General features: G+C 38.5%; 2 protein-coding genes across 2 annotated transcripts; one reads left to right on the forward strand and one right to left on the reverse strand.

Annotated features, from left to right (window-relative positions):
• Nucleotides 1–5,507: 5,507 nt before the first annotated feature.
• LOC124863601 (c-Myc-binding protein-like) lies at nt 5,508–8,891 on the reverse strand. Its single transcript, XM_047358058.1, has 5 exons — nt 8,722–8,891; nt 8,357–8,429; nt 6,524–6,572; nt 6,272–6,401; nt 5,508–5,747 (listed from the first exon to the last, which is right to left on the reverse strand). Exons 1-5 carry the CDS (start codon nt 8,734–8,736, stop codon nt 5,700–5,702), a joined length of 315 nt encoding a protein of 104 aa, XP_047214014.1. The 5' UTR covers nt 8,737–8,891; the 3' UTR covers nt 5,508–5,699.
• A 1,862-nt stretch (nt 8,892–10,753) lies between these two features.
• On the forward strand, nt 10,754–26,482 carry rragca (Ras-related GTP binding Ca). The gene is made up of 7 exons (XM_047361899.1): nt 10,754–11,211; nt 14,645–14,848; nt 15,453–15,652; nt 20,626–20,740; nt 23,680–23,822; nt 23,986–24,134; nt 25,078–26,482. The coding sequence occupies exons 1-7, from the start codon at nt 11,029–11,031 to the stop codon at nt 25,230–25,232; spliced, it is 1,149 nt and encodes a 382-aa protein (XP_047217855.1). The 5' UTR covers nt 10,754–11,028; the 3' UTR covers nt 25,233–26,482.
• Nucleotides 26,483–27,352: the final 870 nt, after the last annotated feature.

Here is a 27,352-nt window from a genome sequence, read left to right on the forward strand (position 1 = left end):
TTCTTCTCTGGGGCCTTGGCAAAGAACTACAGATATAGTGAGGGCGACAAGGTTAGAAAAACACCCCACCTCTGCCAATCACTCTGACTCTGTTCCTTGAACCATTACTCCATCTATGCCCTGAAGCTAAGCTTATGTCATTTCCCAATACTACCCAAGTCAAACCTTGACTTAAATCCAATTGGGATGCCGTGTTATATGCTTAAACAGGATGTTTATGATTGAAAACCACCCAGCGACCCTGAATTAAATCAATTCAGTAAAGGAATCTATGCCAGAATTCCTCCACAAGGATATAAAAGAGTAATCGGCTGCAATTGCAAATGTTTGGTGGCAGTCGTTGCCACCAGGGATGGCCAGAAGTGGATAGTAGGTTTAGGAGGCAATTACCTTTGCACATTGGGCCAGGTTGATTTGGATTTTTTTAAAGTTATTATTTAAGTTCATTATTTGAAAACTGCTGTTTGTATTTACTCGTGTTATCTTTGTCTGATATTAAGATTGGTTTTTATTACATAAAACATTTAAGTCTGACAAAAAAGCCAAAACAGGAGAAATAAAGGGGGCAAACACAACTCTGTAATAAATGTAAAACAGCCAACGAGAGTTACTGCTGCAAAGCTAAGAGTTGATGGTCTAGTTTTGCATTCAAACAGATTTTATCTTAATGGAATACAATATTGTGCTGTGCAGCTTAATTATTCCCAGAGGGAATCATCTTAACATGAAATCAGTTGTGACGATTCATTGATTACTTCTCTACAGTTTAAATCTATTGACTGAACAAGGCCTGTGAATTACTGACCTTCATTGAATATATGATAATTTTTTGTAGACTCAGTAAATGTTTTCCTTAATATGAGCATTTAGAAGACAACATGCTCTAATTACAGCCTGGATGCAGGAATGTTATATGACCTTGCTTTTTCAATCTCCCCGCATCTGCTACTGGGTGCTGCAGGTCATCTCTATGCCCTCTCCTTTGCTGGTTTACTTGGGCCATGCTCGCTATAGGCTGCGGGCCCTCGGGAACGACCGACAAGAAAGCTCTGCTGTGGAGGGAGCTGGAGGCTGCTGGTGTGGAGCCAGCAGTAGCCAGGAAGAAGTTTGAGGGGGAAATTAAACAGTTTTATCAGGAATGGCTTAATTTAGCTCCCCTGAGTGGGTCTCTGATGCTTACTTTTGTGGCTCACATCAACATACTTTCATTGGCTGTCATGACAGGTCAGTACCTGCTTTATGGTTTTCACCTCTAGGCGCTCTTCAAGTGTGAGCAGATTCCTTTTCCCAACACAATAGAGTGTTTGTTTCAAGACCAATGAAAAAAAGCATGTACATGGTGTTCATGCAGACCATTGCTGCACTCTCCCTTTTCCTAAGCATCATGGAGATAATGCATTTAATCTTTTAAAAGATTAAAAAGGTATATGCTCACACAACAGAAGACAAAGATGACCTGAGTTTCATAGTAAAGAAGATTCTGTTATACAAATATACAATAATGCACCCCAAAATGCAATATATATCTCTGGACCTTGTGACTAACCTGAAGGATGTGGACGAAGGAATGCATGATCTAAATACAGGTCCTTCTCAAAATATTAGCATATTGTGATAAAGTTCATTATTTTCCATAATGTCATGATGAAAATTTAACATTCATATATTTTAGATTCATTGCACACTAACTGAAATATTTCAGGTCTTTTATTGTCTTAATACGGATGATTGTGGCATACAGCTCATGAAAACCCAAAATTCCTATCTCACAAAATTAGCATATTTCATCCGACCAATAAAAGAAAAGTGTTTTTAATACAAACAACGTCAACCTTCAAATAATCATGTACAGTTATGCACTCAATACTTGGTCGGGAATCCTTTTGCAGAAATGACTGCTTCAATGCGGCGTGGCATGGAGGCAATCAGCCTGTGGCACTGCTGAGGTCTTATGGAGGCCCAGGATGCTACGATAGCGACCTTTAGCTCATCCAGAGTGTTGGGTCTTGAGTCTCTCAACGTTCTCTTCACAATATCCCACAGATTCTCTATGGGGTTCAGGTCAGGAGAGTTGGCAGGCCAATTGAGCACAGTGATACCATGGTCAGTAAACCATTTACCAGTGGTTTTTGCACTGTGAGCAGGTGCCAGGTCGTGCTGAAAAATGAAATCTTCATCTCCATAAAGCTTTTCAGCAGATGGAAGCATGAAGTGCTCCAAAATCTCCTGATAGCTAGCTGCATTGACCCTGCCCTTGATAAAACACAGTGGACCAACACCAGCAGCTGACACGGCACCCCAGACCATCACTGACTGTGGGTACTTGACACTGGACTTCTGGCATTTTGGCATTTCCTTCTCCCCAGTCTTCCGCCAGACTCTGGCACCTTAATTTCCGAATGACATGCAGAATTTGCTTTCATCCGAAAAAAATACTTTGGACCACTGAGCAACAGTCCAGTGCTGCTTCTCTGTAGCCCAGGTCAGGCGCTTCTGCCGCTGTTTCTGGTTCAAAAGTGGCTTGACCTGGGGAATGCGGCACCTGTAGCCCATTTCCTGCACACGCCTGTGCACGGTGGCTCTGGATGTTTCTACTCCAGACTCAGTCCACTGCTTCCGCAGGTCCCCCAAGGTCTGGAATCGGCCCTTCTCCACAATCTTCCTCAGGGTCCGGTCACCTCTTCTCGTTGTGCAGCGTTTTCTGCCACACTTTTTCCTTCCCACAGACTTCCCATTGAGGTGCCTTGATACAGCACTCTGGGAACAGCCTATTCGTTCAGAAATTTCTTTCTGTGTCTTACCCTCTTGCTTGAGGGTGTCAATAGTGGCCTTCTGGACAGCAGTCAGGTCGGCAGTCTTACCCATGATTGGGGTTTTGAGTGATGAACCAGGCTGGGAGTTTTAAAGGCCTCAGGAATCTTTTGTAGGTGTTTAGAGTTAACTCGTTGATTCAGATGATTAGGTTCATAGCTCGTTTAGAGATCCTTTTAATGATATGCTAATTTTGTGAGATAGGAATTTTGGGTTTTCATGAGCTGTATGCCAAAATCATCCGTATTAAGACAATAAAAGACCTGAAATATTTCAGTTAGTGTGCAATGAATCTAAAATATATGAATGTTTAATTTTCATCATGACATTATGGAAAATAATGAACTTTATCACAATATGCTAATATTTTGAGAAGGACCTGTATAACCCTAAATTGTTCTTACTCTTGAGGACCAATGGGCTACTCAACAAGACATCAGTGACAGTTATTCAGCTCAAAGGTCTCCAGGTGTAACTTTGTCTCAACAAACATCAGACCTTGCTCAGTGATGCAAAGCCATGCTAAATTCAAAGCAGAAGTTCGTTTTTCACCCTTCTCACAAAAGTAATGGAGATGACAGCAGCCAAGGAAGGAACTTAAAGCCTCCAATCTGTCAGCAGAAGGAAATCGTCCTTTGGCTTTCTTTCCTTGGCTTTGGAAGTGAAGGAAACAGCAGTCAAATGCAATCAGAATGTCATAAAACTCCAAAACCAATTCTCCACCACAGTAACTGAAGACCTTCATCCTCCAAATCTGAAGCACCAAGGTGCAGCTGAGCCCCAGACTAGGCAAACCTAATCTTCATCTGAGTTCTTCTGTGAATTGATCCCGCACAATCAACTATCTTTTACACACTGTAGTAGTGGAGTTAACCACAATCTAAACATGTAAAAACCTGGCGAGTCTGAATGTATGCATTTTCTAATGTATCTGTGGTCCACTAAATAATGACAATAGGACACTGAACTACAATTTGAATGTAAGTTAACTGCTGCATCATGCATGTTGCTGGTGGGTAAGTTAATGCCTCTTTGGCTACACACTATTCAGATCATGAAATCATCTGCACACCACAGGTCCTTGGGATATCAACAAAAAGTATTTATTTCAATCACTTATTTCAAAAAGTAAGTCATATATTCATTGCACACAAAGTGATATTTTTCAAGCACTTATTTTTATTCATTAACCATGATTATGGCTTACAGCTAATGAAAACCCAAAATTTAATAAAGAGAGATTACATAAGAGCAGTAAAAATAATTTGCAGTGCAATATGTCAGCCTACAAAAAGTATGTCTATGTACTGTACAGTAAAAACAATACTTCGTGAGACCTCCTTTTGCTTGAATTACTCCGAGTGCAATGTGGCATGTAGGTGATCAGCCTGCAGGCTCCGCTGAGATATTAAGGAAGCCTCAATTGCTTTAGTACCGCTCTTCAGTGTCTCTCATCTCCCTCTTGACGATATTTGGGGTGCCAAGTTCCAGTCCTCAAAAGCTAATATCCTGCAACATTTAGAAGTATCCCTTTTCCAACACAGCTGCATGAAATGTTCATTACCATGACATGCTGTGAAGAATTTCGGCCATTTGATTCAGGTGTGATGGACCAAGGACACATCTAAAGGTTGCAGGACACCATCCCTCAAGGACTGGGGTTTGGCGGCCCTGATCTATGAGGTTTAGGGCAGGTGAGTTTGCGGGCCAGTCCCGCAGTGATATCACAGTCATTATCTATGGTACTGGTACTTTTGGCAGAGTGTGCAGGTGACAAGTCCTGCTAGAAACTGAAATCGGCTTCTCTATAAAGCTTGCCAGCAGAAGGAAGCATGAAGTGCTCTAAAATATCCCGGCAGACTTGATAAAACACAGTTGACTAACACCAGCTGATGACATGTCTCCCAAATCATCACTAACATGATCCTTCACATTGGAACAGTTTGTATTCTGTGCCTCTCCAGCTTTCTTCCAGACTGAGATTTTGGTTTCTAAATGACTGCAAAATGTATCTTTCTTGAAAAACATTTTTGTAATTATCTTATGTAATATTTTAATCTCAAGAAATGTAATGTTTGGTTTTCCTTAGCTTTAAGTCATAATCATTAAAAGTAACAAACCCTTAAAATATCACTCATGTATCTAAAGCAGTTTCACTTTTTGAATTACTAAAAATAAAACAAAATTTTTAATGATGTGGCATTGAGATGCATATCTACCTCTATCAGGAAGCCTGCAATGTTTTTTTTTTTTTTTAAATGGTCAATGTCCATTACATTTGTTTGTTCAATAAAAACAGTCTACATACTGAAAGTCAGTTTATCGTATAACCTTGAGAAAGATCTCAAAGAAGCCTGGAAATTGGTATCAGCCAGAAAAAGCTTGATCGGGGGAAGCCTTTAAAAAATAAAGGATTTCTGAGCGCATTAGTAAGCAGCTAGCAGAACATCTATACCAGCACCAGTACTTTTTGCTCTTGGAATGTTTATCCTAGTAGAGTAAAATACACTCAGGTTCTGACAGTTTTCACTTCTTTATTAATATACTAATGTTTCTGGAGGTATTTTGCATAAATTAAAATGGAGCAGCATCAAAAAGATGCTGGAAAAGTCTAGGACCTAAAGTGTTACTCCGTCCCGAGGCACTGAACACAATGTGCGTTTCATTTTGTGAGGAAAAAAAAAAAAAAAGCCAAGTCTCTGAACCAACTTACTTTACTAAAGAACAAACAGTCAAGAAATATATATACACAAACATATACAGAATAAATTAGATTTTAAGAAACAAAGAATAAAGTGAGATTTACTGACACATTTACAGCCACATCAATTGACAGCAGCATAAACAAATAATATGTTTATCCAAACAGACGGGTTTGTTCTTGAGGTCTAGTTAGCAGCGCCTCCATCTTCTGAAGCCGCTTCATATTGGTGCAGCTAGAAAGAAATCCAAAATACAGTGGTATTAGCTTTAATTTTATTGTAACAGTTTTTCCTTTTTCATTCATGAGAATCACTGGAATAAAATAAAAAGTCTCATTTAAAGAGACAAGCATCAAAACAGCAAAATGTCCACAACATCCTGAAACTCTATCTTTACAACAACTGGTCCATTATAGAGGAGGTCCTGGATAGGAGTTTATTCTTGATAACAGAAAAGTTCATTGTACAATCCACTTTCATTCACTTAGAAGTTCAACAACAGATTTAAAAAAAACAACTTGAAAATAAACAATAACTACTGAAGGAAACATGGTGGAAACCCACAAATGTCATTATCTGCAAATAAAAAAGCTCAGAGCATGGATCAACAGGATTCATTGGTGTGAAATGTAATTTCTTAAGAACAAAGTGCTCCCTTGTGGACTATGCTGGTCAAGAAACATTTCTGTTCAGACACATAATGGCTTAATCTATTTTATAGAATGTTATTTAAAAAAAAAAGAAAAAAAAAAAGATACCCTTTCTTTCAGGTCTTTGTTTTCCTCCTCCAGATGTGCACATCTCTGTCTCAGGTCGCTCACTTCCTGCAGCAGATTCTCTGTTTCTGCTGAAGCCAGGCCAACAGCACCGAGGTGCTGCTTCACAAATCTGAAAGGATTCGGCTAAAGAATCTACAGCAAGTGAGTTCTCAACAAAATCAGAAAGCATCTCTGCAACAAAAATTGAAAAACAAATGTTATTTTGAAAATCAGACGTGCATAAAAGGATACTCCAAAGCGTTGGCAGGTTTCTCTTGTTGCTCATACAGAGACACAAAAACTAAAAAACATGCAGAGAACAAAAGTTAGCTTCGCACTGAACAATGTAAACCAAGCGGAGTAGAAATGGAATAACCAGATATGCCACACAGAAGAAACACACAAAGCAAAGCAAGTAGAAAATAAATACTTAAAAAAATAAATCTGGCATGTGGTTAAATATTTTTAAAGTGCATGACTAAATGTGTAAAATCATTTGGCCTAATGATAAATCAGCACCAATTAAATCAGCCAATTTTCCCCTGATTCGCACAGTCAAATAATGAAAATGTTTCTTTTTCGTTAAATGCATCAGAAATTAAATTTGCCACTTCTGTCTGTAAGCACCTCAACCGAAAGCATGATCTCTGATGCACTTTGCTTTGACTTTACTTACAAATCAGACAAACGTGCATATGCAGACAAGCCATAAATCCTAAATATTCCTGTAATCACTTTTTTTAAATTTATTAGCAGATGTTTGCATAACTACATTGTTGACTTTAATAACACCAGCAAAAATAAATATAACTCGAGTTAACAGTGTTTTTCAGCTATTTTAACTTCAACAGCTTGTTACCGTACAGGACACGGGGTTTTTTTGTGCTAGTTGTCAAGACAAATCTTGTTCAACTTAAAAGATTTGTAAACTCTTCTCATGATGAAGGAGTTGGTGAAGATTACCCACATTTCTCAGCCAGATGTCCAACACAAAACAAATAGTGGTATCCGACACATTTCTCAAAAAAGTTGATGGAAGAAGCAATGAATGAACCAATGTGATAAATGTAGGAACTAACTAAACTGAATTTCATGACGGCTAAATAAGATCTGATTTGTGGCTTTTTAATAACCTTAAAAATGTAGAAATGTTCAAAAATCTATTTTATATTACCTGATAATATTAAGGCAGTCCTTTAAAGTACTGGTTGCAAGTATCAAGGTGTGCCACAGTTTAAATATCACAACTTTAAAACCTCTTACATTTTACATCAAACTGTTTCTACAGTTTAAAGCCTTTAAAATGTTAGCAGAGGAAGTGCCAGAGTGACCCGAGATTTTACCAGCTGTATAGAGCATAGAGAAACACTGTACGACCCCCACCTGTTGCTCCATACTGCTGGTAAATTTATTAAGTGTTTATTCAACAATATCATTAATAAAATCCTATATCACTTTAGGGTTAATAATCAATATACTATAATACTTTAAAAGCAGGAAGAAATACCTGGCTTCTCTAGTTTAAGTAGAAGAAATTATATCATGTTATACATTTTTGTGTTCAGAGTTACCATACAGTAAGAATCTCACACTGGCTTCTGGCTAAATTCTTGCTGTTAAAACTCTTGGTATTGCAGGTTGGGTTTTTAAATATATATTTTGAAATGCAAGCAGTTCTCTATGAGAGCTTTGTATTACACAAGTTCATTTTCTTCCCCCAACTCTTGGTGATGAGGAGTCAGCAGCTCTGCTTTGAATGCATCTCTGCTCAAACACACCTGAATCCAATAATTAGGTGAACTCAACACATCCTACTGAGAGCTGTGCTCCAATTCTCCCCAACACAGTGAGCTAAAAGTGTAGAAAACTGTCGCTGTAACGTCTAAACATGACCAAAGGTACGTCATGACTTAAAGACAGCGTGACGTGCGATGAGGAAAGTAAACACATCAACTTATCTTGGCTTGAAAGTAGAAGAGTGTTAAAGCAGTGGAATATGTAGGTGATGCGTTCACGGTCCCAGAATTAGCTCCATAAAAAAAGTATAGGAATGACAGTTTTTATGGAAATAAATACGCGTCCTACCACTGGTGAGACTATCAACCACTCCAGTTTTCTCTAAATATCTTCTGAAATGTTCTCTCTTGGAGTCAGACGCCTGTGGGAAGAAAGCACAGTGATGTACGGGTCATTATTTAGCTTCTTTTAGTTAGTAGTTCAAGTTACTACAAACCTATTTTAGAGAAACAATACCCCAAGCTGATATAGGTTTCACTTATCCACAAACATTTACAGCACTCCGGAAAAACAAACCGGACCTTGGAGGAAATTTTATTCTATTATGATCTCACTGAAGGCTACTGGCGTGCTAACAGCTCAGCTAACTTTCAGGACTTCTAACTATTCTTCTCTAACATGAAGAAGCATGAAAGGACATTAAAGACACTTACTCTATAATGCGCCATGATGATACCGGTTGTAAAGCCGACTAGCTGTAAAGCTTCTATAGTTGGTGTCCCGCTTGATATCGGAGCGAATGAAAAGCAGGGAAAGTACCACCAGGTTGGCAAAGTTAACTTTCGTTTTAAGGACTGAGATACAGCTGGACCGAACTCAATGGTGCCTTCAGGTGTCTCACGTAAAAATCGGTGAATACTGCAAATCACTGACTTGATGCAATCTGCTGGGTTCCTTAGATAGAAAACGCTTTAACTATCTTGAACAATAAACGGAATTTGACTGCATTGTTTGATAACTAGAATGAACTGGAATATATGTACTTGAAATCTGTATGATTGGACTGAATTGACTTTGCAAAGTATCTTATGAAGAGGTGTGAATTTGTGCTATATATATAAACGGAATAGAATTAAACTCACTACAGTAAGGTTTATTTAAAACTGCAGAACGATCATATTTCTAATAAGGAATCACCACGTGTAAAACCAAATACAAACATTGCAATTCCAAAACACAAGAAAAACAAATAAAACTTACGATTCCATTTCATTTATGATGAAATCTTAGAGGGCAGTAAAAATAGATTAAAAAAATACATATAGTATTAAACACTGTGAATGAAGTTAAAAATATAATAAAACCAAACAAAATAAAAACATACTTTATCTAATAGGCTTTTAAATAAAATATTAATAAAAATATACAAAAGTACTGGAGTTTAAGTTATGCCCAATATCATATTACAAACTATTCATTCATCTTCTATTCCATTGTGGGTCACAGGGGAGCTGGTGTCTATCTCCAGTAGTCTACAGGCGAGAGGCAGGGTACACCCTGGACAGGTTACCAGTCCATCACAGGGCAGCACAGAGACAAACAGGACCAACAACCATGGACACACTCAATCACACCTAAGGGCAATTTTAGAGAGACCACTTAACCTAACAGTCATGTTTTTGGACTGTGGGAAGAAACCGGAGTACCCGGTGAGAACACACGCATGCATGGGGAGAACATGCAAACTCCATGCAGAAAGACCCCCAGCCGGGAGTTAAACCGAGGTCCATCTTGCTGCAAGGCAAGTGCTACCAACTGCACCACCGTCATCTCCTCCACAGCAACCATTAGACCTTTTTCTCCATGCCATCCACTAGTTTGAGAGTTTGCAAAAACATTTTCTTCCCTACCATCACATACATTTAAACTTCCTTAAACACTACTGGGACTTTACCTGTAATTCAATTCAATTCAATTCAAAAATACTTAGTATTACTAATACTTAGTATTCAAAAAATACTTCAAAATCCTAGGGTATGGTCAGAGGAATCTAAGGTTGAAATTTTCAGGAACAAACAATCCAGATGGGTCTTGGTGTGAAACATTCCCTATGTTTATTATGGTGGATATATATATGGTGGGATCATTATTAATTACTGTGTTTTGCACATTATTGAAATTATAACTAAATTTGTTTGTTTGTTTTTTTCTTTTGAATTTATTTATTTGTTTGTATAGGGACAATTGTTAAGTATTAACAAATTAGACTTTAACATGTGTACCCTAAGCTAATTTACAGTGTATTTTCTTGCAGTTTCCACGATCATATATTATTATGTATTTTATTACTTATTTAGGGAATTGTAATGTTTTCTCCCTTTACTAGTGATCATATTTAGGTTATCTTTCTATCATATCTACAATTTCTGATTCTGATATTTCCTACATTTTAGGTAGACCATGAAAGTGTTGAATTTACCGTTGCGTCTGTCTGTCGCCATCTGCTGGTAGTTTGGTAAATGTCTGTTGGTTTCTGTTTGGTAGTGCCTAACAACCTCCAACAAATGTTTAAGTATTTCTGAATAACAATTCAAAACAAAACACTACGAATTTATGTTTGGAAAATATTATTTGGTTTAAAATAGTTTATTACTGCAAAACAGCTATTCTTTCTGACTAGACTGTTTAGCTCACAAAACAGGTCTGAGTACTAGTCAGGTGACAGCGAAAAACCTCAAAAGACTGGCAGGATCATGAGCCAATCAGCATTTGAGATGTAATCTAAGCAGCAAATCAGAATCAAGAGGCGGGAGCATAAGCAATTTTTTTTTTTCATCTGAGAGGAAATCCTAGGGAAATGTGTGGGATCATCATGCACTGTGTTTTCAAGAGGCTAGTACGATATTGACTAACTGTTTTTTACACCGAGACGGATTTATAGTGTCTGGTAACGAACATAGCTGTGTTCAGATACATTTAGAGTGGAGGCAAACAGCGGAAGCGACCGTTGTTAGGTCAAAATGTCGATCCAGTACGAGGTGGAACAGCTGGCTGACAGCTACGGGGTCGCGGACTCGTTCCCTAAAGATTTCGATTATGGTGAAGAGGAGGCCGACATCGAGGATAGCTCGGCCTCGTCAGACAGCAAGCCAAGAATCCTGCTCATGGGTCTGAGGCGAAGCGGCAAATCATCCATACAGAAGGTGGGGAGAGATACATGTTTGTAAAGTGTTAGCATTACGAAGCTAGGGCCGCTTTTCTTTGCTTTTCTCACCTAAAATAGCTAGCAACTTACTTTAGCACGTCGCTAATAATAATTATCAGCCAATCAGTGCGTGCAGCTACAAGGGCTGTTATAACAAGCTGATTACAAGTAAGCTGCAGCTGGTAATTATTAACCAGGTGGACAGAGACAGCTGATAATATGTGAAAAAAATAGCATGTGACATGCCAAAGACACAGTAGCAAACCGGCCACGCCTTTACCTTTTGTTTTTAATCATTGCATCCCGGTTAGAGTTGGCAGACAAGATATGGTGTTAAGTGCTTTGCAAGATTATTCGTATTCCTTTAACTTTATTCACTATTTGTCACAGTACAACCACAAACCTGACTGTGTTTTATTTGCATCTTAGGTAACAGACCAATACAAATACGAGTCTGTACTGTGTGGCGCGCATTTGTATTCAGCCAATATACTCTGATACCTCCAAATAAAATATATTATAACCAGTTATATTCAGTGGTTACCTAATTAGTGAATGCAGTAAGATTACAGCTGCAAGTCGTTCTGGGTTTGGATCTACCAGTTTGGCACATCTAGAGGTTCTACATGCTGTCCACTCTTCTTTGCAAAATAGCTAGACTTAGTCCAGATTGAGCGGCAACCATACGTTAATGTATGCTTAGAGTTGTAGTCAAGCTGGAAAGTGAACCTCTGCTCCAGTCTAAGGTGTTTTGCACCCTCTGACAGGTTTTCCTCCAGGATTACGTTGTATTAAGCTCCATCCATCTCCCTGTCAACTTTGACCAGCTTCCCTGACCCTGTTGAAGAAAAGCATCACGACAGCATAATGCTGTCACCGCCATGGTTCACAGAGGGAATTTTATTTTTAGGGTGATGATTGTTAATATGTATGCAGGCAAAAAAGGTCAGTTTGGTCACATCTGAGCAGAGCGCCTCCTTTATATGTGCAATGTTCCTTACAAGGCTTTTGGCAAACTGCAAACTGGACTTCTTATAGTTCTCTTCCAACAGTGGCTTTCTGCTTGCCAGTCCTCAATAAAGGTCAGGTTGGGTTAGCACATGACTGTGTTGTCTTATCACATAAGACCCAAATAAAATAGTTTGTGGTTGTGAAAACACATGCAAAAGCTCAATGGATAAGAAATGTATGCAAGGCACTATGTGTGGTCCTCTCCTCTGTCCTTATTAAATGTGTTTCCTGTAGAAGTTTGTATATGAATATAAGTTCCTCTTGATTGTACATCTCTCAGTACTGCTGAGTTTCAGATTTCAACCACCTCCTTTTAGTGTTCTAACTCGTTTTAATCAGAAAACAATATATATATATTTTTACTTCCACTGTATAATTTAGTGAGACGCAATCACAGATAAAAAAAACAGTTTTCTTTACAGTTAAAGGTGTTGCCCACCTATTTTCTGACTGGCAGAAAACTAAAACAACTCTCAAACAACTGTGTGTTTCATTGTGATTCCTTAAGTCTTGAGCCTGATGCTGTGGTTAAATAATAGATAAGAAGCTGCTGTTCCTTCTCTGATATTTCATTATTTATGTTAAAATTCAATGTGAAGTGAGAGCTCTAAGAAATGGAAGTAAAGAGCGACATTTTCTTTACTGAGCTGTGTATGTTATAGTCCACACAACCTCCAGTCTGAGATTATTGTTCCTCCATAATCCTTCAGTTCAGAAAGCATGTGATTTGGCTTTTTGCTGGCTCATCGGCCATTGGTCTTGGATTCAAAATGGCAGCAGTGGAGGAAAACTATTTATGAGTCAACCAAAGGCTTCCTATTTCTGTTGTTTTAAAGCATTTGTTTAGCCAAGGCTTTAATTTATACCTAACAGTTGACGGCTCCTGTCTTACTATCTGCCTCTAAAGCATGTAGCCGAAAAATGCTGAGTGCAGTAGCATCCTGTGCCAGATGAGCATGAGCAAGTCTGCAGTTTTTTTGCCCTTTTCCCTTTTGTGACGCTCAAATGATAGCTTTGTGCTGGAATCAAGTCAAAACGCAGCAGTGTTATAGTATTTATGCATGAAAAGCATATGGTTTAATCTTTAAAACCCTCAACGTTTTACCTTTGCAGCAAGTACAGAAATACTTCATCTGAAGGTTCTTGTCAGATTATGCTGTTCTATTAATTTGATAAGACAAAAGTCAGTCTTCAAAAGCAATACATAACTTGAGCATTCTTTAGAAATGGCTACATATACTCTAAAAGTAAGTAAAGCACCCCAGTTGTGTAAAGTTGCCAAATCAGGCAAGAAAATGAGGATGTAATGTCACCAATTGGCTAGGACTGTTTTTATGGACAGTTTCAGGTATTTTTCTTGTGGGTTTTAAACATTTGAGAGGCTCCTCAACTGTGAAACAAATTTAATGTTTAACTGTAGTTAATGGAAGAAAAAAAGTCCAAATTTACACAGGTGTTTCAAATCTTTTATATTTTTCAAATATCTCTTTTTGCTGTTCAAAGAAAGTGAGCTAGATTTCTGTCATTTTTGTCTGTAGATTTTGTTTTCTTTTCCAAAATCAAAAACCTCAATGAGGAACTATGGGCTGGTAAAACAGTAAAAATAAAGTTGGCTGTATCTTGTAAAAAATGCAAAATGTGTTGCCATATTAACAGTTCGTTAAAAACTATAATTTACTTAACTATAAACTTCATAAGTACAACAAAAGTGCATTGTTGGAAGACTCTACATTGGTTTTGCTTAAATAATATAATATAAATAATATAATATAATAACATAAAAATGTGATAGAATATAAATAAATCTATTTAATAAATTTTACATCATAACATTTAAAAAAGGAGCAAGACGTAGTTTGAATTTATGCAACTGGTGAAAATAAATTTCTTTACTTTTTCTTAGTTTTTAGAGACGTACTGAATATAAGAAGGAGGAACCGAATAAGTGAGGCGATCTGATTAAAACTAACCACATGTGATGAGTCAGCATTAGACAACCAAGCTGTGGAGGGAGCACAATATTGACATTTTGATTAGAACCCCGTGGTCTTCTAATGACTACAGCTAGTGTTGTATCAGTGCATTGCTCTCTCTTTGATTGTGTCTGGAGAAGTTCGAACTTTCCTGTTTTCACACTATTTTCTATTTTTGTCTTTTTTTAAAAGTGCCAAATGGCCAAAGAGAGGACATTTATTTTTCTGACCAAATAAGCAGCCCCATCCAAATCTTTTACGCTTAGCTGCTTTTCTAATTTATTACTCTCCCTTTTGTTAAGTGTAATTAATCAACCTGTCAACAATAATTAGATTTTATACTTGCGTCTTTTATTTTCACTGGCGTCAAGGACTCCAAGTCTCACACATGTGAAACAAGCCACCTGTATTCGTTGTGCTGAATTATAAACACACGTCTCTTTTCAGGTGGTGTTCCACAAAATGTCCCCCAATGAGACGCTGTTTTTAGAGAGCACCAACAAGATCTACAAGGATGACATCTCTAGCAGCTCCTTTGTTAACTTCCAGATCTGGGACTTCCCAGGCCAGGTGGACTTTCTCGACCCCACCTTTGACTACGAGATGATCTTCAGAGGAACCGGGGCGCTAATATTTGTAATCGATGCTCAGGTGAGGACAAGGAAGAATGCTGAATTTTAGTTTTTTTTTTTTCCCTTCTTGGCTTGTCTCTGAGCAGTTATTTCATTCAGTATATATAACTAAGAAAATCTGACTCGTCATACTTGCTCTGTTTATTTTTTTACAGCCAAATGAAGATAAGAATACTTAGTCAAGTTTGCAGTTAATGTATACCAGGAGCTTATTACCACCAGCAAATGGACTCTGTGATGAGTGTGCTATCCACATGACTAAATGCCATCAAGAACTGATCGCTGCTCCAGTAAAAGCAGCAGCTGATCCGATTGTTTGTGGTCGAGGTGCATCTAATTTAATCTGTTTCAACCGGTTGTACAGGAGCGGATCAGTTTTCCAGTTGTTTAGGAAAGACAGTGCAGAAGTACATTTCTTTGTAACTCATTTTTTACCATATGGTGAATATGGTGAATGCTATCTTTCTGGCAGAAGCTGCAACTAACAACCCCACAGAGTAAACTGCATTACATGATTTAATAGACCTTGAAATAAAACATTTGAAGCTTTCCTTCATGTTTTGCTTTGACTGACTTTCTGTTTGTGCAAGCTGATTGTTAAAACCACAAATCTACCACGGCAGGATGACTACATGGAGGCTCTGGGGCGGCTCCATCTCACCGTGTCACGGGCCTACAGGGTCAATCCAGAAATCAACTTTGAGGTGTTTATCCACAAAGTGGATGGCCTTTCAGACGATCACAAGATTGAAACGCAGAGAGACATCCATCAGAGAGCCAATGATGATCTAGTAGATGCAAGTTTAGAGAAGCTGCATCTCAGGTAAATTTGATTTATTTTCTGTTGCCAAAGCAAAGTATGCTTTGCTTTTCCTTGCAGGGCTGCGCAGTATCTGTAAAAGATGAAACAAAAATGATATATTTAGAAAAATTGCAGTGACTCTATCAATTGCAATTATTCCTTTTTCCCCACTCTTCTCTTTCATTTCATATTTTTCGCTCACCCCTCTCCGTGAGGCTTAGCATCTGGGTCAATGTCAGATGTGGACAGAAAGAGCATGAAACCTTCATTCTAATGGTCAAATATATCATTGGCAAGCAGTGCCGGAAATAAAAAGTCTACCCAATATTGCATCCAAGCAATCCTTTGTGATTGTGACATATTAAAAGTGCGATCACTGCAGTTTTATTTATTGAGCAGTTCATTTTCCTGTTTTACCTTTCACAGATAGCAGGAAGAAGTTTGATGTTTCTCCTGGTTGTCCAAAATGCTAATGAGTACTTTGATATTCCATTTGTTTCTTTGTGGCTTGTCATGACAAGGAAAATTAAAGACAAGGCTTTATTTAGTGCTATGTCCACAAAAGTTTTGTTCTCCGGACGTGTGTGAGCTTTAGCATCTCAACAAATAAAATGTAGGTCAAGTGTTGCATTAAATGGCAGTAAACGTTTTTCCAACATGTTAAACGTATTATTGGCAAAGGAGAATTTGCATGCTCACCTTTTAAAACATGTTATCCTACTAAGCATTGCATCCAAGCACTTCTTTGTGATTGCAATATTGCACACGATGATATTGTAACGATGATAATGATTTAATAGATTGAGCAGCTTCACTTCAGAGCCTCATCTGAGATCAGATTTTAGGTTTTGTGTGCATAAATCCTTCTCACAGCTGTTTCTAAAGCTTTTCTTGAGTAGACCTTATTTTCATACAGTACTGTGAAAAAGTATTTTAATATCAAAGATAACTTGAGTAAATAAATGCAGTTTTTAAATGATGATTTGATTTATTATGGGAAAAAAGCTATCCAAACTAACTTGAGTCTATGTACAGTCTAATAACTGCAGGATTGTATTTCAACCACATTTGAGGATTTTTATGCAATAATGGTCTGTATGAGCCCACACCATCACACTGCCACCACTTTGTTTGACTATCAGTATAATAGTCTCTTTCTGAAATGATTAGTCAGTTTTAAGCCAGATGTAACAGGATACACACCTTTCAAAGAGTTCAGTTTTTCTCGTGTCAATCTACAGATTATTTTCCCAAAAGTTTTTGGATTCATCAGGATGTTTTTTGGCAAATGTGAGACTGGTTTTGACCTTGGAATGCCGTTTTTTTTCTCGGTCTTTTTTTCTTATTGTTGTAAGAATTATGAACACCGTTCTTAACTTATGCAAGTGAGGCATGCAGGAGTTCTTCTGGGTTATTTGGTGACCTCCTGGATGAGTTGTTGATTCTGTGTTACACAGAGTACAAAAGTAACCCATGGGAGGTTGAGGACTGTTTGATGATTTCTCTATTTGTGGATAATGGCTTTCATTGTGGTTAACTTCAGTCCCAAAGTCTTAGAATGGCTATGTAATCCTTTCTGGACTCAATGACTGTTTCTTCTTCATTGGGGCTTGAGGCGTATACAGGGGTTGGACAATGAAACTGAAACACCTGTCATTTTAGTGTGGGAGGTTTCATGGCTAAATTGGACCAGCCTGGTAGCCAGTCTTCATTGATTGCACATTGCACCAGTAAGAGCAGAGTGTGAAGGTTCAATTAGCAGGGTAAGAGCACAGTTTTGCTCAAAATATTGAAATGCACACAACATTATGGGTGACATACCAGAGTTCAAAAGAGTACAAATTGTTGGTGCACGTCTTGCTGGTGCATCTGTGACCAAGACAGCAAGTCTTTGTGATGTATCAAGAGCCACGGTATCCAGGGTAATGTCAGCATACCACCAAGAAGGACGAACCACATCCAACAGGATTAACTGTGGACACAAGAGGAAGCTGTCTGAAAGGGATGTTCGGGTGCTAACCCGGATTGTATCCAAAAAACAGAAAACCACGGCTGCTCAAATCACGGCAGAATTAAATGTGCACCTCAACTCTCCTGTTTCCACCAGAACTGTCCGTCGGGAGCTCCACAGGGTCAATATACACGGCCGGGCTGCTATAGCCAAACCTTTGTTCACTCATGCAATGCCAAACGTCGGTTTCAATGGTGCAAGGAGCGCAAATCTTGGGCTGTGGACAATATGAAACATGTATTGTTCTCTGATGAGTCCACCTTTACTGTTTTCCCCACATCCGGGAGAATTACGGTGTGGAGAAGCCCCAAAGAAGCGTACCACCCAGACTGTTGCATGCCCAGAGTGAAGCATGGCGGTGGATCAGTGATGGTTTGGGCTGCCATATCATGGCATTCCCTTGGCCCAATACTTGTGCTAGATAGCTGCGTCACTGCTAAGGACTACTGAACCATTCTTGAGGGCCATGTGCATCCAATGGTTCAAACATTGTATCCTGAAGGCGGTGCCGTGTATCAGGATGACAATGCACCAATACACACAGCAAGACTGGTGAAAGATTGGTTTGATGAACATGAAAGTGAAGTTGAACATCTCCCATGGCCTGCACAGTCACCAGATCTAAATATTATTGAGCCACTTTGGGGTGTTTTGGAGGAGCAAGTCAGGAAACGTTTTCCTCCACCAGCATCACGTAGTGACCTGGCCACTATCCTGCAAGAAGAATGGCTTAAAATCCCTCTGACCACTATGCAGGACTTGTATATATCATTCCCAAGACGAATTGATGCTGTATTGGCTGCAAAAGGAGGCCCTACACCATACTAATAAATTATTGTGGTCTAAAACCAGGTGTTTCAGTTTCATTGTCCAACCCTTGTATATCTTAAGATCTTTTGACTACTTCATGTTGTCAGACAGGGTCTCTTTGAATGATTCTTGACTCTACAGGGCTGGGATCATTTAGTTTTTCACATAAGGCCAGGGTGGTTTGGACAGGTTTTGTTCCACAAATTTTTCCCTTTTAATAAAATGAAGTCATCATTTGACATAAAAATGTGATGATCCAAAACATTTCAGAGCAAAATAAAACCAAAGAGGGAAATAATTTTCACAAAACTGCGTAGTTCATGAAAACTGTGACGCTTGTGATAATCTCTCTATCACGAGAGCACAGCTTGCATCAGACAGACATGACCTGCTTCCCCATTTTCTCAGTTTAAAGGATTGAAAGTTTGTCCATATTGACTTGTGGCCTGAAAGTAGTGACAACCACAAGACAGTCTGCAATTCTCTGGGAATATACACGTGTAAGGCATGTCAGGCTTAGTTATATTGCTCCATTCGTACACAAGGCAATCCAAAGTGCTTTACAGGACAAAAAGAAAATAACATGGCATAATACTTACAGTTCTGCTAATGGACGAATCAGTTAGATGCACAGTTTAGGAGTCAGAAGAGTTGTGGATGATAAGAAAAAAAGAGGTTACTTACATAAAATTTCCGTTTTGTTCTTTCTGTTGCTTATTATCAGCCAGTAACACAAACAAAGATAGATATGCAAAATTATTACTGTTTCAGACAACAGATTAATCTACAATCATGAATTAAAAACCAAGTTGCTTGTCTAAAATATTTCACAAACATTAGACAAAATTTCAGTCTTCTGTTTTAGCCATTTTTCCCTGTTGTTAAACACCTCAAGTAAATGTGTTTCCTATGTCATTTAGTACTGTTACTCATTCATTACTCAGGGTACTGTCAATTTTAAATTTTTATTTTACAAACAACAAAAGTTGACCAAAGTGCTTCAAAATACAGCCAAGCAACACGACACCAGAATATTACGATCCACAGTAGCACAGGCTGCCAGTAAGTCTAAAAGTAATAAAAGGCATTTTTCTGAATCAACTGTTAAATGAATGTCATTTTAAAACTCCTTAAAGGTCTGTGGCACGAAGTTAAACCTGACTAAAGATCCTTACACAGGCCTCAGGTGTCTAAAAATCACTTTCTGTAAAACCTTTGAAAGGAATTTTTGTTAATGACCCGTAGTGTGTAGACCAACACCGTGAAACACTTCTGTGACCAGACTAGTGGGAATCCAATATACAGGTGATACGCTGCTCTTGTGAAATTCCTCTGTAGTCTTCTAATGAAGAGAGACTGAGCCGTGCGTCAGATGCTGCTGCACTGCCATCTCAGGCTCACAGTTTAGATGAAAACATCTGCTGTGTGGTGTGTTGTTCTGTTTTTCAAGGGATAGACTTTGTCTTGCATTAGAACCTCAAAAATCGAGAAACTTCATTAATTTCATTAACTTATTACGTTTTTCTCGGTTTACACTGAACTGATTATCAGTAGTGTTTTTTTTCTTACCTATTTTCCCCTTAGGATGAACAGTGAAATAAAAAGACATTTGATTGTGAAAACCTTAATTTGTTTCATGAAAACTAATAGTTATAAACCAAAACACAAAATAATTATAATTTCATATTATTTCTAGTTTATTGTTTGGGTTCTATAAATGAAAAAGAGGAAGTATTTGTTGTTTTTTTAATCTGCCTGCTGCTCGCCTCTGCAGCAGCTTTTCATATAATTTCAGAGCCCTGTTTGCACAGGCAGCAGCATGTTTTATGATGGGTAAGATTGTTTATTTCTTTTAGACTGCCAGAGCCTTCCTGGCTATATGCTTGAGCAAAAAGCTCACTGGTTGTTCCTCAACTGCTCTGCACTGTAAAACTACACCTCCGCCCAGTGGCTCTGTTTCGCTCAAACTGCCGCTTCCTCAGATACGAAGCTTTTCTTTCTACATTTGGGTATACAAATCAATTTGTCGTGCAGTCAAAAATGTAACAATTTGTGTCGGTTTATTGTATTTCTCTAATCAGCAGGAAATCATTCATCTGTTTTCTCATGTGATCTTGTAATTCTTTGGAACTGGTTACATAATCATCTCGTTTCCTTTGTCCATCTCATTTAGCTTCTATTTGACAAGTATTTATGACCACTCCATCTTTGAAGCCTTCAGCAAAGTGGTGCAGAAGCTCATCCCCCAGCTGCCCACCTTGGAGAACCTCTTAAATATCTTCATTTCTGTAAGTAGAAAACAACCAGCTCCCTCCTGTGTTCCTACTTGTGATTTAAGTGTGACATTCTTCATGATGCAAGTCACTGCTGATCGTGACGATATGATGGTGCAAAGCATCCAAGGTTTTTCAGGACATGTTTGTTGAGTTTCCCTCTGATTATAAAGTTCTTCATTTCAAAATTTCTTCTGAAATGACGAGCTGATGAGCTACAGATACAAATTTAAATTGAGTCATTGGTTTGTTTTGAGCAAGATGTACATAAGTAAGTTAAAACTGAGTATATTTATTCACAAATATTAGGTGCTGGTCATTTTGCCTCTTCGTCCTTTCATACTTATGCACTTTTTGGTCCACCTTTTTAAGGAGTGTTTTTAATGTACACTCACCGGCCACTTTATTAGGTACACGTCACTAGTACCGGGTTGGACCCCCTTTTGCCTTCAGAACTGCCTTAAACCTTCGTGGCATAGATTCAACAAGGTACTGGAAACATTCCTCAGAGAGTTTGGTCCATATTGACATGATAGCATCACACAGATGCTGCAGATTTGTCGGCTGCACATCCATGATGCGAATCTCCCGTTCCACCACATCCCAAAGGTGCTCTATTGGATTGAGATCTGGTGACTGTGGAGGCCATTTGAGTACAGTGAACTCATTGTCATGTTCAAGAAACCAGTCTGAGATGATTCGTGCTTTATGACATGGCGCGTTATCCTGCTGGAAGTAACCATCAGAGGATGGGTACACTGTGGTCATAAAGGGATGGACATGGTCAGCAACAATACTCAGGTAGGCTGTGGCTTGGACACGATGCTCAGTTGGTTCTAAGGGGCCAAAGTGTGCCAAGAAAATATCCCCCACACCATTACACCACCATCACCAGCCTGAACCGTTGATACAAGGCAGGATGGATCCATGCTTTCATGTTGTTGACGCCTAATTCTGACCCTACCATCTGAATGTCGAAATCGAGACTCATCAGACAAGGCAACGTTTTTCCAATCTTCTATGGTCCAATCTTGGTGAGCCTGGGCGAATTGTAGCCTCAATTTTCTGTTCTTAGCTGACAGGAGTGGCACCCGGTGTGGTCTTCGGCTGCTGTAGCCCATCCGCCTCAAGGTTCAACGTGTTGTGCGTTCAAAGATGCTCTTCTGCATGCCTTGGTTGTAACGAGTGGTTGAGTTACTGTTGCCTTTCTATCAGCTGGAAACAGTCTGCCCATTCTCTTCTGACCTCTGGCATCAATAAAGCATTTGCGCCCACAGAACTGCTGCTCACTGGATATTTTCTCTTTTTCGGACCATTCTCTGTAAACCCTAGAGATGGTAGTGCGTGAAAATCCCAGTAGATCAGCAGTTTTTGAAATACTCAGACCAGCCCGTCTGGCACCAACAACCATGCCACGTTCAAAGTCACTTAAATCACCTTTCTTCCCCATTCTGATGCTCTGTTTGAACTCCAGCAGACCATGTCTACATGCCTAAATGCATTGTGTTGCTGCCATGTGATTGGCCGATTAGAAATTTGTGTTAACAAGCAGTTGGACAGCTGTACCTAATATAGAGGCCGGTGAGTGTAATTTCCTATTTTTTAAACATTTGGTTCCAGAAAATGTTGGGTGTGAAATATAGCGACTAAATGATTATGTTCCGCCTTAAGGACCTTTTGTGCATGATTTGCCAGCCAGTGCTTTAAAGTAATTCTTTATTATTTACTCACAATCTGCAGCAAGGAAAATTTTTTTTTTTCATTTTATGAATATTTATCTCTGTAATTAGTCATCATACTTACCTCCCATTCAAAAAATAAAATGATACGACATAGTTATGAATTGTTTTGATGAAGCTGAATTGAGGTAGGATCAAACTGTGGTAGAAACAGACGAAGAGATGAATCAAAACTGAGCCGTCACAAAGTTTATACACATATTATTAAAAGTTTAGCTCTACTTCTCGATATGTTTTCCAGGTTCTGTTACGCAGGGGATCTCCCGCTCAAAATATTGTGGGCAATTTCCGAATTCCTGTTATTTCAGATGATTGTGATTTCTGTTTTAGAACTTTTGATGTTGGAATATATAAAAATGGCATTTAAAATATTTTCTCTAGACTTTCTGTGACAAGTCGGTATTAATTATTATGAAGATTGGGTTGATGTTGCACTGTGTGGGAGCAGTAGCTATTTCATTGGTTCTTTAAACATTTATTTATAAAACAAATAAAAAGTGATAACATAGTTAGCTTTTTAAACTGTATTTAGCATCTGTAGCTAACCACTAGCACTTTAGTGATCAGCAAGATTCTGAAAAGGTTGCCAGCTTTTCCAAATCCAGCATGTTCCTCGTTAGACAGAGGTTGACACCTCAAAAGGATGAAACAAATCAACTTTACTATACTCTATTCAGCCTTCCCGTTATCTGCTGAAAGTCTGGATCTCTTGGTCTCCTGCAGCCTGAATAAACTGCAGACATGCCTTAACATGTGGTTGAAAACAGTTTATTTTTAAACAGTTGTTTCTGCATTTCCTTTTTAAAACTACTCAATAATAAAAAAAAATAACTCACTTTGAGTCTTCTTTGCTCAGTAAGAACTTCCATACTGAAGAGTGTTGTGCATTCAGTGATAGGAATCTGTTGATTTTCAGCTTCTTTTTCTAAGTGCTTCTCTGCTGAAAATATCTAAACAAAGAACATAAACCAGAACTTTTTTCTCTGCGAATGAGAATGAACTATTTATTCTAGTTAGATTGTAAAGCTTTGGCTTGTGGTCTTCTAAAGATTCTTCTACAGTCATGGAGCTCCAAAGGATTTGTCCATGAAACAACACATGATTCATCTTTATGTGACAGCAGAATTTGATGAGCTAAATTATACTATTCTGTTTCTTCTGATTAGATTTTTTGCTCACTTCTTTTTTGTCTTATTTTTTCCTTGTTCCTGCCAGAATTCAGGGATTGAGAAGGCCTTTCTGTTTGACGTGGTCAGTAAGATCTACATCGCCACAGACAGCTCGCCCGTAGATATGCAGTCCTACGAACTGTGCTGTGATATGATCGATGTGGTTATCGACGTCTCCTGTATATACGGGTGAGAATGTTGGCTTTTTGTTGAACACTTCAAGATATATAGGGGAGTTCCTCAATGTTTTATCGTCTTAATAACTTACCGATATATAAAAATGACCTCATAAAAGAGCTGCAGTAAATTCCTCGGCTCTTAAATTTACATCGCTGCCTCTGTGCCCCACTAGCCTGAGGGAGGATGGCAGTGGCAGCGCCTATGACAAGGAGTCCATGGCGATCATCAAGCTGAACAACACAACTGTGCTGTACCTTAAAGAGGTCACCAAATTCCTCGCTCTGGTCTGCATTCTAAGAGAGGAGAGCTTCGAGCGTAAAGGTGAACATGCACCAACACAGCCAGATGTCAAAATCAAAGCACTTCCACACATTGACAAGGTACACACAATGATGTTGGCCAGGAAACTTTTTAAAGAGATGCCACTATGAACAAATGATGATACTTCAGAGACAGATATGGGAAAACTCTGTCTTTGTAGTGTGACTTCATTTTGTAAGTAATTAAAACCTTTGCCACAGTTTTGTTTTAAGAGAAGGGATCTAATGACCAAGAATAACATTTAACATGGAAAAATGCTGGGACACCTCCTCATGTGTCCTCGGGAACTTTCTGCACCTGGTGAAATTTGCAAGTTCTTTTCAAAGCAATGCTATGTTGTCACAAGGCTAAGGTCAGCAACTTACAACCGAAGTTGACTCTCAGAAAGGTTTTGTTTCCTGTTTTCAAAATTTTTTTTCAGTGTAAAATTAGGTGGGTTGTAAAGTTGTCAAATAAGATATAAACTAAATCAACATCAATTCTGGTTGTGAGCAGATTGGCTTTCTTACTGAAAGCTGTGACTTGTGAGACTATTCTGCAAATAACAGGATTTCTAGGATGTTTTAAAATGTAAGGAATTTGAAAAAAAAGATGAAGTATAAAAATTTCTAGGATTTGATTGTTCCATCATCATCATTGTGATGAATATCAGAATTACTAGAAGTAAATAGCTCCAAATTAAGTGATTTTATGCTTGAAAATGAATAAAGGATGCACGTGTGTTCCGTCCGTCCGTCCGTCTCTTTGGTTTTTGCTAGTCCTATATTTAAAGCTTGACCTATGGAGAAAAAAAACAAATCTATTGAAATCTTTGTATTTATACATGAAAAATGGTTAAAACTGAGAGATTTTATTCTTTTAAGTGATCTTGGCTGTTTTTTAGTCATATATTTAGAAACCTCTCAAAACACACATGCTGATGACTTTTTCTTTGCCCCTTCAGGATTAATAGACTACAACTTCCACTGTTTCCGGAAGGCTATCCATGAAGTGTTTGAGGTTGGAGTTTCTGCTCAGCGTCCTTTAGGCTCACAGGCGGTGGGCTCACCCTGCAACAAGGCTGTCGCATTGAACGGCATGCCACGCAACACCGTGTAAACACTGAAGCAAGATTAATAAATAAATAAAAACATGAAAAATGGAGGTAGAAGAAAGGAAAGTTGGGGATACAATACTGGGGTTCACCAGCGCTCCAGTCACATCCCCTTGCTCCCCAGCACCTAAAGGACTGATGGATGCCTTGATCGAGGAAGCAGCAGTGAAGCACAGACAGGGAGTTTGGGCATTTGTTTTAGGTGAATGTAAAGGACTGTGTTCGCTGTGTCAAGGTGGAGAAACTGCACCTGAACAGGAACAGGTTCAGCATCTTTCCTCTGATTTCCTAAACTGTCTGAGGCTGCGATACTTAGCTGCTGGTTCTTTTTATGTGGAAGATGTGAGAAGGAAAAAAAAAAAACAACAACTGTCTGACCTCTGCTGGACAAACTGTGACATCTCGATACTTTGTAGTGATGAACCCGACCACTTCTGTGCTGAAAAAGACGGTGGATGTGAACTGATTGTCCTAACCCACACACGTTCAGAGATGGCCTTAGGTAGATGGAGCTAGACAACAGTGCAAGCTTCCTCCTACCACCCCTCCCCACACCTCACCTCACCCTAACCTAATGCTGCACAAAACTTGCTTTTTGGTTTCACTTGTAAAGGGAAACGGGTGTTGTGAGCAGACTGAAAAGGGATTGTGCTGTCCATCCATCAATGTTGTTGTGAGGGAGTGGATATCTGTGTATGAGTGTTTGGATTTCAGTAAAAATGTTTTGATTTAATCCCATTCTGGCCTTTATGCAGTGAAGGATCTTACACACAAAGTTTACATCCTTCATCTCCATAACAGCAGCTCAGTATAATTAAATGCTTTTCATTTAGTTAAAGTAATCATTTTTTGTTATGCTCTGTAGAAAAATTTAAATTTTTATTTGGTTTGTGGTTATCAAAAGGAGTTTGACTTTCGGTATAGCACTGCCAAAAAAAATCAAGAAATCTTTTAAGACACCATAATTAAATCGGAAAAAGATTTTTGTATTAGAAAATAAATTGGTTTAACACTTGCATGTGTCTCAACCTGTAATTTCAAATACATGCCCAACTTTATGAATCCATATTTTGTGTTTCATTCGGATCAAAAGGGTTCACCAGAACAGCAAGGTCCCATTCCAAGCATGTGCTCGTCAGTGTGTTGTCAACTTGTTCTCAGCCGTAACACTGCTCATTGTAATCAAAAGTGAAAATAAAAATGAACTAAGACAAATAAAAAGATATGTGTATATCTAGAAGAAATGACCAAACAATTTTAATTTCATGTCTTTGCTCTTGCCCTGTTTATGTTTAGCTAGATTGACATTTCATAAAGAATTGTGCCATTTTTATTTACATTTTGAAAGAATTGAAGCTAAAAAGATATAGCATAAAATAATCTTAATTACTTCAATATTTGCTCTTAAAGCCTTGAAAGATTTGGAACCAACAGTAATCCATCAGACTACATTGAGCTTTATGGTTATTCATTTTCCACAGCTACAGTTTAGTGAAAAAGTGTACAGATTTCTTCAGTTTTTGGTTTTTTATCACACTTTGCCACATTTCAGTTCATTCGAGAAATTTTAAGACTAAGAAAACAAAAAAAAGCAGTTTTCAAGTCAGGATTTCATTTAAGGGAAAAAAGCTATTCAAACAAACGTGATCCTTTGTGAAAAGTAACTCCACCCTAAAAATAAGTGGTTGTGCCACCCTTGACATCAGCTCCCATCAAGCGTTTGCGATACATGGCAATAAGATTTTACATCACCGTGAAGCAATTCCCATACACTCTTTGCAGAATTGTTTTAGTTCAGCCACACTGGAGGCCATTTTTTTAACATGAACTGCCTGTTTAGGGTAAAACCACGGCATCTCATTTGGATTTAAGTCAATATTTTGACTAGGCCACTCCGAAACCTTTTGTTTCTGAGTCATTCAGAGGTAGATTTGCCAGTGTGCTTTGAATCGTTGTCTTGCTACACAACACAAGTGTGTTTGAGCTTTAGCTCACAAACTGAAGCTTGGATATTTTCTTTCAGGATTTACAGGTATAGAGCAGAATTCATGGATCTATCAACCTCGGTCAGTTGAGGCCCTGAGGCAGCAAAGCAGCCCCAAACCATCCAGCCAGTTTATTTCAC

Source organism: Girardinichthys multiradiatus, chromosome 3 (genome assembly GCF_021462225.1).
Source record: "Girardinichthys multiradiatus isolate DD_20200921_A chromosome 3, DD_fGirMul_XY1, whole genome shotgun sequence".
In the NCBI taxonomy this organism is placed as follows: domain Eukaryota; kingdom Metazoa; phylum Chordata; class Actinopteri; order Cyprinodontiformes; family Goodeidae; genus Girardinichthys; species Girardinichthys multiradiatus.